Consider the following 17,522-nt stretch of genomic DNA (forward strand, 5'->3'; position numbering starts at 1 on the left):
CTCTAAGAAGATATAACTTATAAACATACAAGCACCAAATATCAGAACTCCAAAATATATGAAGCAAACATTTGCAGAATTGAAGGTAGAAATAGTCCTAGAGTAATAAGAGACTTCAGTACACCACTATCAATACTAAAACAACTATGCCAGATCAGTAAGGAAATAGAAAGACTTGAACAACCCTGTAAGGCCAACTGGACCTAACATACAGATCATTCTACCTAATAAGAGCAGAAAATTCATTTTTCTCAAATGTGCATGGAACATTCTCCAGGACAGATCAGGTGCAAAGTCACAAAACAGGTCAATAAATTTTAAGACAAACCATACAAAGTATCTTTTCCAATCATAATGCAATGAAACTAGAAATCAACATAAGGAAAACTGGGTAATCCACATATATGTGGAAATTAACACATTCTTAAATAGCAGGTCAAAGAAGAAATTACAAGAGAAATTAGAAATTTCCTGTCTCAAGACATGAAAATAAAAACATCAAAATAGGATGCTGTGAAAACAGTGCTAAAAGGAAATGTATAAGCTGTATGCATGTTTATAAAGATCAAATACCAACAATCTAACTTGGAAACTTAAGGAAACAACTAGCAGGAAATATTAAAGATTAGAGCCGAAATAACAGAACAGAAAAATACAGAAAAGTGAAATAAAAAATTAGTTCTTTGAGAAGATCAACAAAATTGAAGAATCATTAACAAGCCTAAGAAAAAGGCCTGTACAACGAATTTGTAGAAGTGAAAGGATTATAAGAGAATACTATGAACAATTATACATCAATAAATTGTCTAACCTAGATGAATTCTACATCAACAAATTGGGACAAATTCCTAGAAACATTACCTACCTAAGACTGAATCATGAAAAACAAAATATGAAGGTGATCTATGTCCAGAAAGAGATTGGATCAGAAATTAACCTCTTGAGAAAAGCTCAGGACCATATGACTTCACTGGTGAATTCTACCAAACATTTAAAGGATATTTAGCACCAATCCTCAAACTCTTCCAAAAACTGAAGAGGGAACACTTTTAACTCATTCTATGAGTCTAGCTAGCATCCTGATACCTAAGCTAGAAAAGGGTACTATGACAAGAAAATTATAGAATATTCCTTATGAATAATGGTGCAAAAAAATCCTCAGTAATTGCAAGTTCAATAAAATATTAACAAGACTATATATCATGAAAAAGTGTGATCCTCTGAATGTAAGTTTGGTTCAAAATATGAAATCAACATATTATACCACACATTAACAGAAAAAAGGGGGAAAACACATCATCTCAATAAGATGCAGAAAAAACATTGGAAGTTCAACAAATCTTTCATGATAAAAACACTCAACTATGAATAGAAGGAAGCTATCTCAACATAGTAAAGGCCACATATGAAAAAAACCACAGCAAACATTATGATGAAAGATTGGAAATTCTTCTTAAAAACCGGGATACCAGCTTTCACTTCCACTTATGTATTTGAAGTTCTATCCATAGCTATTAGGCAAGAAAAAATAAAATTCATCCAAATTGGAAAGGAAATAGTAAAATTGTTCACAGAAAATATGACTTTATATCTGGGAAACCCTAGATTCTGTGCAAAATTGTTAGAATAAATACAGCAAAATTGCAGGATGCAAAATCAACACATTAAAGTCTTATAAAGGCACATCTCAGAGACGCTGCAGTTTCAGCTCCAGACCACCACAACAAAGCAAGTATCTCAATAAAACAAATCAAATGAACTTCCTGGTTTCTCAGTACAGACAAAAGTTAACACTATGCTGTCTGTAGTTTAAGTGTAAAACAGTATTGTGCCTAAAAAACAAGGTACGTACCTTAACTAAAGACTTTTTGCTAAGGAAATGCTAACCATCTGAGCTTTGAGCAAGTACTGAAAGCTTTATTTTGCTGGCAGAAGGTCTTGAAGATTGGAGTGGCTGTGGCAATTTCTTAAAATACAACAATGACATTTGATGCACTGATTCTTTCATGAACAATTTTTCTGTAGCATCTACTGCTGTTTGATTTTATCCACAGTGGAACACTTCCAAACTGGGGGTCAATCTTCTTAAATCTTGCCATTGCTTTATCATCTAAGTTTATGCAATATTCTGAATCCTTTGTCATTTCAACAATTTTCAAAGCATCTGCACTAGAAGTAGATTCTACCTCATGAAACCATCCATGAGAGTGCTTGCTCATCTGTAAGAAGCAACTTTTTATCCATTAAAAATTTTTCATGAGATTACAGCAATCCAATCACATATTCAGGCCTCACTTCTAATTCTAGTCCTCTTGCTATTTCCACCACATCTGCAGTTGCTTCTACTGAAGTCTTGAATCCCTCAATGTCATCCATGAGGCATTCCCTCATCATATGAGGGAAATTAAGGCAAAAGAACATGATATAAAAATTAAGAGAACTCAGTGACTCACTAAAAAGGAGTAACATCTGAATCATAGGAGTCTCAGAAGATGAAGAGAGAGAAAAAGGGGTGGAAAGGTTATATGTGCAAATCATAGCAGAAAATTCTTCTAACCTGGGGAGAGACACAGACATCAAAATCTAGGAAGCACAGAGAACTCCCATTAGATTCAACAAAAACCAACCATCAACAAGGCATATAATAGCGAGATTCACAAAATACACAGACATGGAAAAAACTATGAAGGTAGCAAGAGGGAAAAAAAGTCCTTAACGTACAAGGGAAGATGGATAGGGTTTGCAGCAGACTATCCACAGAAACTTGGCAGGACAGAAAGGAGTGGCAGGATATATTCAATGTGCTGAATCGGAAAAATATGCAGCTAAGAATTCCTTACCCATCAAGGCTGTCATTCAAAACAGAAGGAAAAATAAAGACTTTTTCCCAAACAAAAACTAAAGAAGTTTGTGACCACTATACCAGCCCCGCAAGAAATTCTAAAGAGGACTCTCTGAGAGGAGAAAAGATGAAACAGAAGACCAAAAGCTACAAAGACTAGAAAGGAGCAAAGAATACCACCAGAAACTCCAACTCTTCAGGCAACACACTGGCAATAAATACATTATCTTTCAGTACAAACTCAAAATGTCAATGATCTAAATGCTCCAATCAAAAGAACAGAGTAACAGAATGGATAAGAACACAAGATCTGTCTATATACTGTTTTACAAGAGACCCATTTTAGGCCTAAAGACACCTTCACATTGAAAGTAAGAGGATGGAGAACCATCTATCATGCTAATGGTTGCCAAAAGAAAGCCAGAGGAGTCATAGTTATATCAGACAATCTAAACTGTAACATAAAGATTGTAACAAGAGATGAAGAAGGGCATTATATTATAATTAAGGGCTCTATCCAAGACTATCTAACAATTGTAAACATTGCTCCCAACATGGTGGCACCCAAATATATAAATCAGTTAATCCCAAACATACAGAAACTCATTGATAATAATAGCATAATAGTAAGGGACTTCAACATCCCACTTACAGCAGTGGACAGATCGTCTATCAGAAAATCAACAAGGAAACAATGTCTTTGAATGACCCACTAGACTGAATGGACTTAACAGATATATTCAGAACATTTCATCCTAAAGCAGTAGAATACGCATTCTTCTCAAGTGCACATGGAACATTCTCCAGAATAGATCATATACTGGGACACAAATCAGCCCTCAGCAAGTTCAAAAAGATCATACATGCATATTTTCAAACCACAACACTATGAAACTCGAAATCAACCACAAGAAAAAGTTTGGAAAGACAACAAATGCTTGGAGATTAAAGAACATCCTACTAAAGAGTGAATGAGTTAACCAAGAAATTAAAGAGGAAATTAAGAAGTACATGGAAGCCAATGAAAATAACACAACAGCCCAAAACGTCTGGGACACAGCAAAGGTGGTCACAAGAGGGAAGTATATAGCAATCCAGGCCTTCCTAAAAAAGGAAAAAAGGTCTTAGATATACAACCTAAGCTTATACTTTAAAGAGCTTAAAAAAGAACAGCAAATAAAACCTAAAAACAGAAGACAGAAATTATAATGTTTAGAGCAAAAATCAATGCTATTGAAATAAAATTAAAAAAAAGCATTAGAACAGATCAGTGAAACCAGGAGCTGGTTCTTTGAAAGAATTAACAAAATTGATAAACCCCTAGCCATTTTGATCAAAAGAAAAAGAACCTAAACAATGAAAGAGGAGCAATCACAACCAATACTGCAGATATAAGCAATTATATGCTAATAAATTGGGCAATCTGGAAGAAATGGAGAAATTCCTAGAAACATATAAACTACTAAAACTAAAACAGGAAGGGGTAGAGAATTTGAACAGACCTATAACCAGGAAAGAAATAGAATTTTCCAGGGAATCCTACCAAACATTTAAAGAAGAGTTAACTCATATTTAGAAGCTGTTCAAAAAATAGAAATGGAAGGAAAACTTCCAATCTCATTCTATGAGATCAGCATTACCTTGATCCCCAAACCAAAGACCCCACTAAAAAAGGAGAACTATAGACCAATTTCCCTGATGAACATGGATGCAGAATTTCTCAACAAGATACTAGCCAACTGGATCCAACAATGCATCTAAAGAATTATTCACCATGATCAACTGAGATTTACACCTGGGATGCAGGGCTAGTTCTGCAAATTAATCAGTGTGATAAATCACATTAATAAAAGAAAGGACAATAACCGTATGATCCTCTCAGTAGATGCAGAGAAAGCATTTGACAAAATACAGCATCCTTTCTTGATAAAAAGCCTCGAGGTAGGGAGAGAAGGATCATACCTCAAGATCATAAAACCCATACATAAAAGACCCACTGCTAATATCCTCAATGGAGAAAAACTGAGAGCTTCCCCGCTAAGGTCAGGAACATGACACCACTCTCACCACAGTTATTCAACATAGTATTGGAAGTCCTAGCTTCAGCAATTAGGCAACACAAATAAAAGGCATCCAGATCAGCAAGGAGAACGTCAAACTTTCACTCTTCACAGATGACATGATACTTTATATGGAAAACCCAAAAGATTCCATCAAAAAACTGCTAGAAATGATTCATGAATTCAGCAAAGTCCCAGGATATAAAATCAGTGCACAGAAATCGGTCGCATTTCTATATACCAATAATGAAGCAGCAAAAAGAGAAATCAAGGAGTTGATCCTATTTACATTGCATCAAAACCTATAAAATACCTAGGAATATACTGAACCAAAGAGGTGAAAAATGTATATATGGAAAACCACAGAAAGCTTATGAAGACCAAAAAATAAATAAAGGAAAAATATTCCATGAGCATGGATTGGAAGAATATTGTTAAAATGTTGATACTATCCAAAACAATATACATATTCAGTGCAATTCCTATCAAAATAATACCAGCATTCTTCACAGAGCTAGAACAAACAATCCTAAAATTTGTATGGAACCACAAAAAATCTTGAATAGCCAAAGCAATCCTGAAAAAGAAAACCAAAGCTGGAGGCATCACAATTCCAGACTTCAAGTTGTACTACAAAGCTGTAATCATCAAGACAATATGGTACTGGCACTAAAACAGAAGCTTAGATCAATGGAACAGGAATGGACCCATAAACGCATGGCCAACTAATCTTTGACAAAGCAGGAAAGAATATCCAATGGAATAAAGACAGTCTCTTCAGCAAATGGTGCTGGGAAAACTGAACAGTGACTTGCAGAAGAATGAACCTGGATCACTTTCTTATGCCATACGCAAAAATAAACTCAAAATGTATGAACGATCTAGATGTAAGACAGGAAGGCATCAAAATCCTAGAGGAGAAAGCAGGTAAAAACCTCTTTGACCTTGGCCACAGCAACTTCTTACTCAACACATCTCCAGAAGCAAGGGAAACAAAAGCAAAAACAAACTATTGGAGGGATCTCATCAAAATTAAAGCTTTTGCACGGTGAAGGAAACAATAAGCAAAACTAAAAGGCAACCAATGGAAAGGGAGAAGATACCTGCAAATGACATATCAGATAAAGGGCTAGTATCCAAAGTCTATAAAGAACTTAACAAACTCAACACCCAAAAACCAAGTAATCCAGTGAATAAATGGGCAAAAAAAGATATGAAGACACTTTTCTAAAGAAGACACCCAGATGGCTAACAGACACATGAAAATATCCTCAACATCACTCACCATCAGAGAAATACAAATCAAAACCACAATGAGATACTACTTCACACCAGTCAGAATGGCTAAAATTAACAACTCAGGCAACAACAGGTGCTGGCGAGGATAAGGACAAAGAGGAAGTCTTTTGCCCGGCTGGTGAGAATGCAAACTGGTGCAGCCACTCTGGAAAACAGTATGGAGGTTCCACAAAAAATTAAAAAGAGAACTAGCCTATGATTCAGCAATTGCACTACTAGGTATTTATCCAAAGGATACAGGTGTGCTGTTTCAAATGCGCACATGTACTCCAATGTTTATAGCAGCGCTATCGACAATATCCAAAGTATGGAAAGAGCCCAAATGTTCATCGACAGATAGTGGATAAAGATGTGATACATATATACAATGGAGTATTACTGGGCAATCAAAAAGAATGAAATCTTGCCATTTGCAACAACATGGAGAGAACTAGCGGGTATTATGCTAAGTGAAATTAGAGAAAGACAAATATCATATGGCTTCACTCATATGTGGAATTTAAGTTACAAAACAAATGAACAGAAAGGAAGGGAAGCAAAAATAATATAAAAACAGGCAGGAGAATAAACCATGAGAAACTCTTAAATATAGAGAACAAACTGAGGTTTGCTGGAGGGGCTGTGGGTAGAGTGATGGGCTAAATGGGAAAGGGCATTAAAGAGGACCCTTGCTGGCATGAGCACTGGGTGTTGTATGTAGGGGATAAATCACTGGATTCTATTCCTGAAATCATTATTGCACTGTATCCTAACTAACTTGGATGTAAACTTAATTTTTTTTAAATTAAGAAAAAAAAAGTACCAATACCACTCAATGGGAGAGTCTTTTCAATCCTAGAAAAACAGGATTTATCCATATGCTAAATAACGAAAGTGGACCCTTAACACCATATACAAAAAATAACTTAAAATGGATCAAAACCCTAAACATAAGAGCTAAAACTATAAAATTGAAAAATAAAAACCTGAGAAAAGCTCTATGAATAGATTTGTCAATGAGTTCTTGGATAGGACAATAAAAGAACAAGCTAAAAAGATAAATTGGACTTCATCAAAATTAAGTACTTTTGTACATCATACACCCTGTCAACAGAGTGAAAAGGCAACCTGCAGAATGGGAGAGGCATTACATATCTGATGAAATTATATATCTGATAATTCACTTCCAGAATATATATATATATATATATTTTAACGTTTTTCTTTTTTTTTTTTTAATGTTTTATTTATTTATTTCTAGGAGAGAGAGAGACAGCATGAACAGGGGAGGGTCAGAGAGAGAGGGAGTCACAGACTCTGAAACAGGCTCACAGGCTCNCTATATATATATTTTTTAATAAATATTTTTATTTCTAGGAGAGAGAGAGAGAGACAGTGTGAGCAGGGGAAGGTCAGAGAGAGAGGGAGATACAGACTCTGAAATAGGCTCCAGGCTCTGAGCTGGCAGTCAGCACAGAGCCCGACGCGGGGCTCGAACCCACGAACTGTGAGATCATGACCTAAGCGAAAGTCGGATGCTTAACCGACTAAGCCACCCAGGCGCCCCCAGAATATATATTTTTAAAAACTCCTACAACTCAACACATAAAACCCAGTTAGAAAGTGGGCAAAGGACTTAAAGACATTTCTCCAAAGAAGATCTACAAATGGCCGACAAAGATAGGAAGATGCTCAGCAACAGCATCCCTCATCAGGGATCCACAATGAGATGGGACTTTAGGATGATTATTATATAACAGAAAAAACAAGCATCGGGGAGGATGTGGGGAAATTCACACCCTTATGCATTGCTGATAGGGTGGTAAAATGGTGCAGTCACTGTGGCAAGCAATATGACAGGCGCTCAGAAATTAAACATGGAATTGTTGTATGATATAGTACTTGTACTTCTGGGTGTGTATATCCCCAAAAGAATCCAAAAGCAGGTACTCAGATACCTGCATCCCATGTTCATAGTAGCATTATTCACAATAGCCAGAAGATGTAAACAACCCAAATGTTCGTGGATCGGTAAACAGATGAACAAGATATGGTATATATACATACAATGGATTATTATTCAGCCTTAAAAAGAAATTCTGATGAACTTGGAACACATTATGCCAAGTAAAATAAGCCGGACACAAAAGGACACGTATACAATGATGCCACTTATATGAGGTGCTTACAGTCATCCAATTCATAAATACAAAACAGAGCGGATGATTGCTAAGGGCTGCAGAGATGGAGGGTAAGAATGCAGGGTCATTGTCTGGTACATACAGAGAATCAATCTGGGGAGACAGAAACTATGGAGATAGATGGTTGTGCTAGTTACACAATAATGTGAATGTACTGAATGCCATTGACCTGTATAATTAAAAACTGCTAACATGGTAAATTTTATGTTATGTATATATTTTGCCACAATAAAAGAATGAATAAAACAAAATGTAAATTCAGCAAAAAAAGAATAGGAGGGTGAACAAAAAGGGCAACTCAACACAGACTGGCCCATAAACAAAATGTTAGCTCAAATGGACAAAACCAAGCATGCTCTTTATAAAATGCATAGAATGTGCGGTGGTTTAAAAACTGCACAAACATATAAATAATAATAGTAATAAAAACCACAATTAGTCCAAGACTCAGGACAGTGGTGTTACCTCTACGGTCAAGGAGGCGGATACAATTTGTAGGGACACAAAATGTGTCCTTTTAAGGTAAGCAATGGAAACATGAGTGTTTATTCTTGGAATTGTAACACATTTTATATAAATCTGCTGTATATATTTCACAATTTTTTATATTTTTAATTTAAAAAAATTTAATGTTTATTTTTGAGAGAGAGACAGAGTGTGAGCGTGGGAGGGGGAGAGAGAGAGGGGGACACGGAATCCGAAGCAGGCTCCAGGCTCTGAGCTGTCAGCACAGAGCCCGACACAAGGCCCGAACCCATAAGCCATGAGATCATGACCTGAGTCAAATCCGGACGCTTAACTGACTAAGCCACCTGGGTGCACCTATATTTCACAATTTTGTAAAAACCACAAACCGAGGGGCACCTGGGCAGCTCAGCTGGCTAAGTGTCCAACTCTTAGTTTCAGCTCAGGTCATGATCTCACAGTTTTATGAGTTCAAGCCCCACGATTCTCTCTCTCTCCTGTGCCTCCCCAACTTACACCATCTCAGTCTCAAAATAAATAAACCTTAAAAAAAAAAAAAAATGCAAACTGAACCCTCTCCCACCAAAACCAGAAAAGTGAACTCTGTCCATGTTTTACTTCCCAGATAGACTTTAGAGTAATGGAAGACTGAAAAATCTAAAGCACACCATAGTGATTATTTTTCAATCTTCTCACTGAGGATTTTTTCCCCCTTAAAATAGCATCTATTCTGTGTTCCTTCTCATAAATAAAATGGTTCCAGATTTAAGGCTGTGAACCTGAACAGGCCTACATTAAGACCTTGGCTGGTTCTAACTGCTCACAACACAGAACATTTACTAGATAGGAGTTAAATGTTCTTACGAACTTGTCAGAACATTCTCATAAATGATGTTTATCTGGTAGATTTTTAAAATGTGTTTAAAACACTGTTTTGCTAGAAATACAATTGCTGTTCACACCAAATTAGCAGTATCTAACCAATAAAATTCGAGCTCAGTCAGAGCCAATTCCAACTGAAATTCTGGATCCCTAAAAATAAAATACAGACACACAGGCAGGTACAGTACTTAATCGAAATATATTTGTCTAATATCTACAAAGTGAACAATGGGTCTTCAGAAAGCAGACAAAAGGCACAAAATTAGTATTACTACAGAGAAGCAGTCATGCTACTGGGTTTTATAAATATTCTGAGTGGCACAGTAAAAAATAAATTAAGCACTGAGCAAAAATCAAATACTTCATTTTCCTTGCTGTATATTCTAGTCATGTTGTGACCTCCTTTGTAAAGGCGAGGACTGAAATTCAGCTGAGACCATGGATCACTTATGTAGTCTTTCTGTGTGTTATTTAATCACAGTGGTTGTCCTGCAGAGTTTAGGTCAAACAAGAGAGGCGCACTTAAAAAAAATCCACAGGGTATTCTTTTCTTTTTCCCCTAACTAAATATAAAATTGAGGCTGTGGTGGTACAGTTCTGGATATGCATGCGTGTATTTAACTTCTAAAGCCCTTTTTCATCACAAAAGTAGTGAAGTCTTCATATGACTTGTTTCCTACTGTAAAAGAAGCAGCTTCTGAAAAATGTAGAACTAATACTTTGAGCATAAGACCTTGTCAGAGACTTGGGGAAGTAGATGGAACGTTCCAAGGTGGGCCCGGTTCTCCCGAAGGTGCTCCATCTTGGAAGGCTCTGATATAAACCTTTAACAGCTTCTTGCCCACTCACCATTCAACAGGGAATAGCAGTTTATCTTTCTTGAGTAAGGACAAACGAAACGCTGAAGTGGGGAGGGAGGTGGGAATCACAACAATAATCGTGAAGTGACAGCCACCTACACTTCTACCAGGAATGAGCCACTTTCTGCTATATGGACATCAACTGTGCCTTGCCAGCTCACCTTTGGTTTGACAGGAGTTGCCTACACCAGAGTATTTCTGTGAGTGCAAAACATTTTTGGCAAAGTGAAAAATAGAAAACTTCAAACCTCATTGATAAAAAGGAGCTCATGATTACCCACTTAAATCTTGGTTAAGTGCAGTATTTACATGTGTGATAATACCCAGCAGACATGTGTATCTAGTGCATGTGTGTGAAAAGTGCACTGAGAGCTCACACACAGACTGTGTACACACACATGCCCCAAATGGCTCTTGAATAAATTCAATCCAATAGTCGTAGTTTGGTGGTGCATTTTTCACAGTATATAATTTCTCTCTCAGGTACCATTTCTTGAATGATAACAAGAGGCCTTGGCGAATACCAGCAGAACCATGATACTGTACCACTTTAATTCCTACAAAAAACAGGGCTATTTCTGAAAGGTCTGCACCTCCAGCCCATCACTGTGCCTTCCAAAGAGGATTGAAGTATACCCAGCCGTCACCCTGTAAGAGAAAGGAGGAGACATTTTATGAAGACCTCTCAGCCAGGCAAGGGGAACAGCAGAGGTGGCTTGCAGCCTCTGCTCGGTCAGACGCCAAGTCCCACACACAGCTCCATCAGCATCTGTTCAGGACCGCCACTAACATGGGTGTGCGCACCTTGTTCTGGGAGCTCACGACCACACCATGCCGGTGGCCTCACTACCCTCCTCAGCCCAGCTGCTTTGTGGAGATAAGATCTTTACATTTTGGCATGTCAGGAGGGAAACCCAAAAAATAACCAAAATAACTAAAGAAGGGGGGCTTTGTTCGTTTACGTCATATAAGATTAGTTGGCCAAAAAAACCCCTTTGAAATAGTGGGACAGGACAGAAAAAGGGGGTGGTTCAATGAACGGGCACGAGAGAAAAGGCAAGGCCTGCCTACAAGGAATTTTCCCAAACCAGTGATTTACAGCCCAGCAGCCTGGAGGGCATGCCCAGCCATGGCCCCCTGCAGCAGGAGCCAGTCACAAATCCACACACATGAGAAATGACACCAACCATCAGAAAAGGCAAGAGTCAAAATGGTATACACAATCTGGGGCCTGACTAGCAGGGGATGTGCTGAATAGTAACAATTCTGGTACTGGGATGATTTTTATTCTTTACATATCCTCAAGCCTTCTGTTAGGAACATGCTGGTTTTTCTTTTTCTTTTCTTTTTTTTTTTTTTAATATTTTTATTTATTTCTAGGAGAGAGAGAAACAGCGTGAGCAGGGGAGGGTCAGAGAGAGGGGGAGACACAGACTCTGAAATAGGCTCCAGGCTCTGAGCTGGCAGTCAGCACAGAGCCCGACGCAGGGCTCAAACCCACGAACCGCGAGATCATGACCTAAGTGAAAGTCGGACGCTTAACCGACTAAGCCACCCAGGCTTCCCATGCTGGTTTTTCTTAAACCCAGGAAAAAGAGCTGTGTTGTTGTTGTTGCCTTTTGGGTTTTTTTTGGGTTTGCTTTTGTTTTTGTTTTCTGTCCAACTTTTCACAGAAGCCGGGCAAACTGGTGGTCTCAAAGAGACCGTATCCACAGCACAGAAGGGTCCTTGAAGGATTTTGTAAGGGTTAATTTCATGTGTTAACCTGATTGGCCATGGTGCCCAGATGGAACATTCTCTGAGTGTGTCCACGAAGGTTTCTGGAGGACATAAGCACTCAGCAAAGTTGATTTCCCTCCCTAGAGTGGATACACATTATCCAAGCCATTGAGGGCCTGAAAACAAAAAAGGTAGAGGTGGGAGGAACTGACCCTCCTCTTTTCGTTCTGCCTCCCTTCTTGAGTTGGGACTGCTCATCTTCTGCCTTTGCACAGGCGTTTATACCACTGGCTCCCCTCTTGGTTCCCAGGCCTTTGGGCTTGGACTGAATTATACCCACTGGTTTTCCCAGGGTCTTCATTCGGCCTGCCAACCCTGACGCTTGTCAGCCTCCATAATCTCAGGAGCCAATTCCTCATAATAACTCTCCACATATTTACATCTCCCAATGGTTCTGTTCCTGTTGTTTCTCTGGAGAACAAATTCACCTCACGTAGGCAAGGCCTCCAGACATAGTTCCCACTCAGGCTATAAGGGCAGTCCGCTCAAGCAGGCTTCCCGTCTGAACTGGAATCCAACCTCGAAGTCTCTGTTCACCCACAGCCCCAGTTCCTGCCTGTGGGGAGAACAGCAGCTGCTTCTGTTCCAGAGGGGAAGCCCACCTCAAAGTCATTAACACCCCCAGCAGCCCTCCTGCTACACAGAGTAACCCTTCCTTGTGGTGCAAGTCAGACAGTAGCAGTACCTGGGCCAAAGAAAGCCTAGATGTATCTCCATTGGCAATCAGGGTTTAAACTTAAGATTCCTTGATACCACGTGGATCTCAGATTTGTCAGAAAAATTCAGATTTCTGGCTTCTGGGGAAGAATTGGACAGTCTGTGACTGCCTGGAGGTTAAATGGCATCCATTCCATTTATGGACTCGCGTCTGCACCAGTCCTCACGGGGGTTTCCCTCCATGATGCTGCCAGGCTCCCGAGGGCCTGCGTTATGTGGCTCCTACAGCACAATTCTGTTCTCAGAATGCTTCCCAACTGCTCCACAAACAACTTCAAAAGCATAAGAGCCTCCACTGGGCACGTGATACCTTGCCCTCTTGCCCGGTGGATGGGCAGACGGTGGAGATGACTGCCTTCTAGTGTCCTTTCTCCAGGTGACAGCGGCAGCTCACGCCAGCCTTTCTGAGCACACCCGTCCCATCTGGCCCATGGGAGGCAGAGCTCCAAGAAGGTGCTTGTTCTCAGTCATGCAGGTTCCAGTCCCTGAGCTCTGCAGACGGGCTGTGAGCTGCTTCATGGCTAATTTGTCACCAAGGATAAAGTAGCAGGGGCTGTGTTTTTGGTTCTGTCTCTCTTTTTGTTAAACAGACAGCATCCAGATCTGCAGTGCCATCCATTCCTTGGCGCCTCGCCCCCTGCCGGGCTGATGGCCTATTCTGATGCAAGATGTCAGAGGGAAGTGTCAGGTGCTTGGTTCTGCCCACAGGACAGCCCGGCCCGAAGCAGGATCTGGAGCCAAGCTGCCCCAGACCTTCCCAGGACCCTCCCCACTCATCCGAACTGCTGNCTCCTTTTGTTAAACAGACAGCATCCAGATCTGCAGTGCCATCCATTCCTTGGCGCCTCGCCCCCTGCCGGGCTGATGGCCTATTCTGATGCAAGATGTCAGAGGGAAGTGTCAGGTGCTTGGTTCTGCCCACAGGACAGCCCGGCCCGAAGCAGGATCTGGAGCCAAGCTGCCCCAGACCTTCCCAGGACCCTCCCCACTCATCCGAACTGCTGCGTTTGCAAGACGAACCCAGCCACCCCTCACCTGGGACAGGTCCCCAAACACAGGTGGCAAAGTTACCTCCTGGATAAAATACTTGGGCCGCCATGGTGTGTGCAGGTTCTCCCGCTTCCGTTCCTCCACCCGCTGCTTCTCCTCCAGGCGCCGCTTCTGCTCGGTGGCAGCGTCAATGTCCCCCAGCCGTAGGTATCTGGTCACCTCCTGCCAGAGGTTCCTGGGGATGCATGGAGGACAGGAGGTGGTCAGGCAGGGACCAGGACAGGTCTCAGCAGGGGGGCCAGGGCTGCGGGGGGGGGGTGTCAGGGGGAGGGCATCTGGGCAGGTCATCTGTTGGGGTAGTTCATTCCAGGTACCTCAAAGACCCCTAGAGCCAGGATTTGAACCCAGGGCCAACAGGCCCCAAGCTTCCCCTCTACTCTTGTCCTGAGCGCATGCCTTTCTCAGGGCTCTCTGAGTGTCTAAGAATCGAATCTGGTAATAATAGGAAGAACCGGCATTACCACCGCTGCTACTACAAACAGCAATAGTAACTGCATTTGCATTGCATTTATCATATTTCTAACATCTTACATATATATTAGCTCATTTAACCATCACAACGTATAGATACTCTGTTACCATCCCCATTTTAATGAGAAAAATAAGATCCATCTAAGGTGATGTGTCCAAAGTCAGCATGCTGGTACATATGTACGACGTCCGCTCATCCACAGGGGATTCTATTGTCAGGAGTCAGAGACGGGGCCGAGTGGAGGTGTGTTTATGTGGTGGGATCTATCATCTCCCCCGTGTCTACACAGAAAATTACTTCTGTGCCTCATTCACTCACTCATTCATTCATTCATTGCAGAAGGCAGCCGAGACAGGCTCCTGATGTACAGCTTCCCTGCCCTCAGGAACGTCCAAGCACTACCTGATTCCTACTCCATTCTAGAGGGTGACAAGAGGGACCGAGGCAAAGAAAGACACCATCGCCCATGCACTTCCTCATGTAAACGCATCAGGGCAACTGGAATTGTGTGCAAAAGGAACCATCATCACTCTCAGCAGAGGATTCCCTCCCTGACTTGGGGGGGATGACGCCGCTGCGGCCAGGAGCGTCATCTAATTTGATCCAGGGCTGGAGAGCGCTCCTGCGCAGGGCAGCCCTGCCCTGCCCATGAGGGGCCTCAAAGGACCCTGGAAGCCTGGAGGGTCAGATGATTAAGCCGAGAAAGGGGCACACAGGGCTGCCAGCAAAGTGGGGACAACGAAGCCCCTGCTGAGGGGGATCAAAATCAGGCAACTGACGAGGGTTAAGCTCAGCCTGCCCACCGGACCTGCCCTGAGCCCTGCCATACAGAGTCCCAAGCGGAATAATGCTCTGACTCCCATTTTACAGCAGGAGAAACTTCCAGAACTGGGCTAAAAAGCTATGCCCAATTGACCAAGACGGTGAGGTGAGGTGAGGAAACAGTGAGGGGAGGGCGCCGGGTCAAATCACGGGCTTGTCATCACACATACCCTCAACACACATCTAGTGCTCAGGGAGAGGCTGGGCACAAGGGCCTCCTGAGGCAGGCCCTCCCAGGAGGAGGCTCATCATAAGCTGGTGGTCCCAAATTCAGAGGGCAGATACCTCCAAAAGAGGTCAGCAAACATTTTCTATAAGGGGCCAGGTAGTAAACACGGTAGGCTTTGCAGACTGTACGGTCTTGATCACAGTTGCTTCGACGCCATACAAAGGTGGCCATAAACAACAGGTAAATTACCCATCGTGACCGTGGTCCCATACAACTTCCAAACAATCAGCCGTGGCCGGGATGTGGCCTGTGGGCCACAGTTTGCCAACCTCCTGGACTAAAACATAAAGATGGTATATCCTAAGAAGATTCCGCTTCTGCACCTGCATAAACATCACTTTAAGTGGCTGTAGTATCCATACCACGGACTAGACACACTAATTAGGTGGATATGCCATAATTTAACCGTTTTCCTACTGTTGGACAGTTAGGTGGAATCTTTTTTTTTTTTTACTGTTCATAGTTTTTGTTTTTTAATATCTAATTTTGAGGCACCTGGGTGGCTCAGTTGGTTAAGCATCTGACTCTGGTCATGATCACACAAATTGTGAGATCAAGCCCCGTGTCTGGCTCTGCACTGACAACGTGGAATCCGCTTGGGGTTCTTGCTCTGCCCCTCCCCTGCTTGCATTCTGTCTCAAAATAAAAAAATTTGAAACAAACAACTAAAAATTTAAAACAGCCTATTTTATATTTAAAACATTTTCTGAACTTAAGAATTTTCCTTCAGAATAGATTCTCAAGCACAGAATATAAAATTAAAGTGAATTCATGGATTTGAAGCCACTGACCCACGTAGCTACAGTGCACACATTCTTACTATGCACATAGGGCCCAGAGTGTCAATTTTATCACGTCCTTGCCATTCCGGACTTTTTTTTTTTTTTTAACAATGTTGCTAATATGGTGATAAAAATAAAGTATCTCACTGCTTCTATGCAGAGTTTTTTGAGGACTAGCAACTCCATATTTAACTCTGCAATCAAGCAACAGACCAGCTGAACTGACAAACTCTTTCAGGACTGGCATTTAAAGTCTACTGTAGGCGGGCACCCGGGTGCACCAGTCGGTTAAGCGTCCAATTCTTGATCTCGGATCAGGTTATGATCTCAGTTTGTGAGTTTGAGCCCCTTATCAGGCTCTGCGCTGATGGCGCGGGGCCTGCTTGGGATTCTGTCTCTCCTTCTCTCTGTCCCTCCCCTGCCTGTGCTCTCTCTCAAAATAAGTAATTAACTTCAAAAATTTTGTTTAAAGGCTGTCCCCACAACCCAACCCATATTTACATAATAACTAAACTGAAAGCTCCGAAGGGTCCATCCCTGAAACACANATTAAAGTGAATTCATGGATTTGAAGCCACTGACCCACGTAGCTACAGTGCACACATTCTTACTATGCACATAGGGCCCAGAGTGTCAATTTTATCACGTCCTTGCCATTCCGGACTTTTTTTTTTTTTTTAACAATGTTGCTAATATGGTGATAAAAATAAAGTATCTCACTGCTTCTATGCAGAGTTTTTTGAGGACTAGCAACTCCATATTTAACTCTGCAATCAAGCAACAGACCAGCTGAACTGACAAACTCTTTCAGGACTGGCATTTAAAGTCTACTGTAGGCGGGCACCCGGGTGCACCAGTCGGTTAAGCGTCCAATTCTTGATCTCGGATCAGGTTATGATCTCAGTTTGTGAGTTTGAGCCCCTTATCAGGCTCTGCGCTGATGGCGCGGGGCCTGCTTGGGATTCTGTCTCTCCTTCTCTCTGTCCCTCCCCTGCTTGTGCTCTCTCTCAAAATAAGTAATTAACTTAAAAAATTTTGTTTAAAGGCTGTCCCCACAACCCAACCCATATTTACATAATAACT

The 17,522-nt window shown here is 41.3% G+C and overlaps 1 protein-coding gene across 1 annotated transcript in view; it reads right to left on the reverse strand.

The window, feature by feature from the left end:
- Nucleotides 1–9,908: 9,908 nt before the first annotated feature.
- The window catches only part of OSBPL10 (oxysterol binding protein like 10), a 221,406-nt gene continuing 213,792 nt past the window's right edge, over nucleotides 9,909–17,522 (reverse strand). The window contains exons 12-13 of the mRNA XM_077753734.1: nucleotides 14,156–14,309; nucleotides 9,909–11,236 (exon numbers count right to left, since the gene is read on the reverse strand). Of these exons, the coding sequence (XP_077609860.1) occupies nucleotides 11,192–11,236; nucleotides 14,156–14,309 (199 nt within the window). The 3' untranslated portion in view covers nucleotides 9,909–11,191. The remainder of the gene's footprint in view (nucleotides 11,237–14,155; nucleotides 14,310–17,522) is intronic.

This window comes from Crocuta crocuta, unplaced genomic scaffold (genome assembly GCF_008692635.1).
Source record: "Crocuta crocuta isolate KB4526 unplaced genomic scaffold, BGI_CrCroc_1.0 scaffold655, whole genome shotgun sequence".
In the NCBI taxonomy this organism is placed as follows: Eukaryota; Metazoa; Chordata; class Mammalia; order Carnivora; family Hyaenidae; genus Crocuta; species Crocuta crocuta.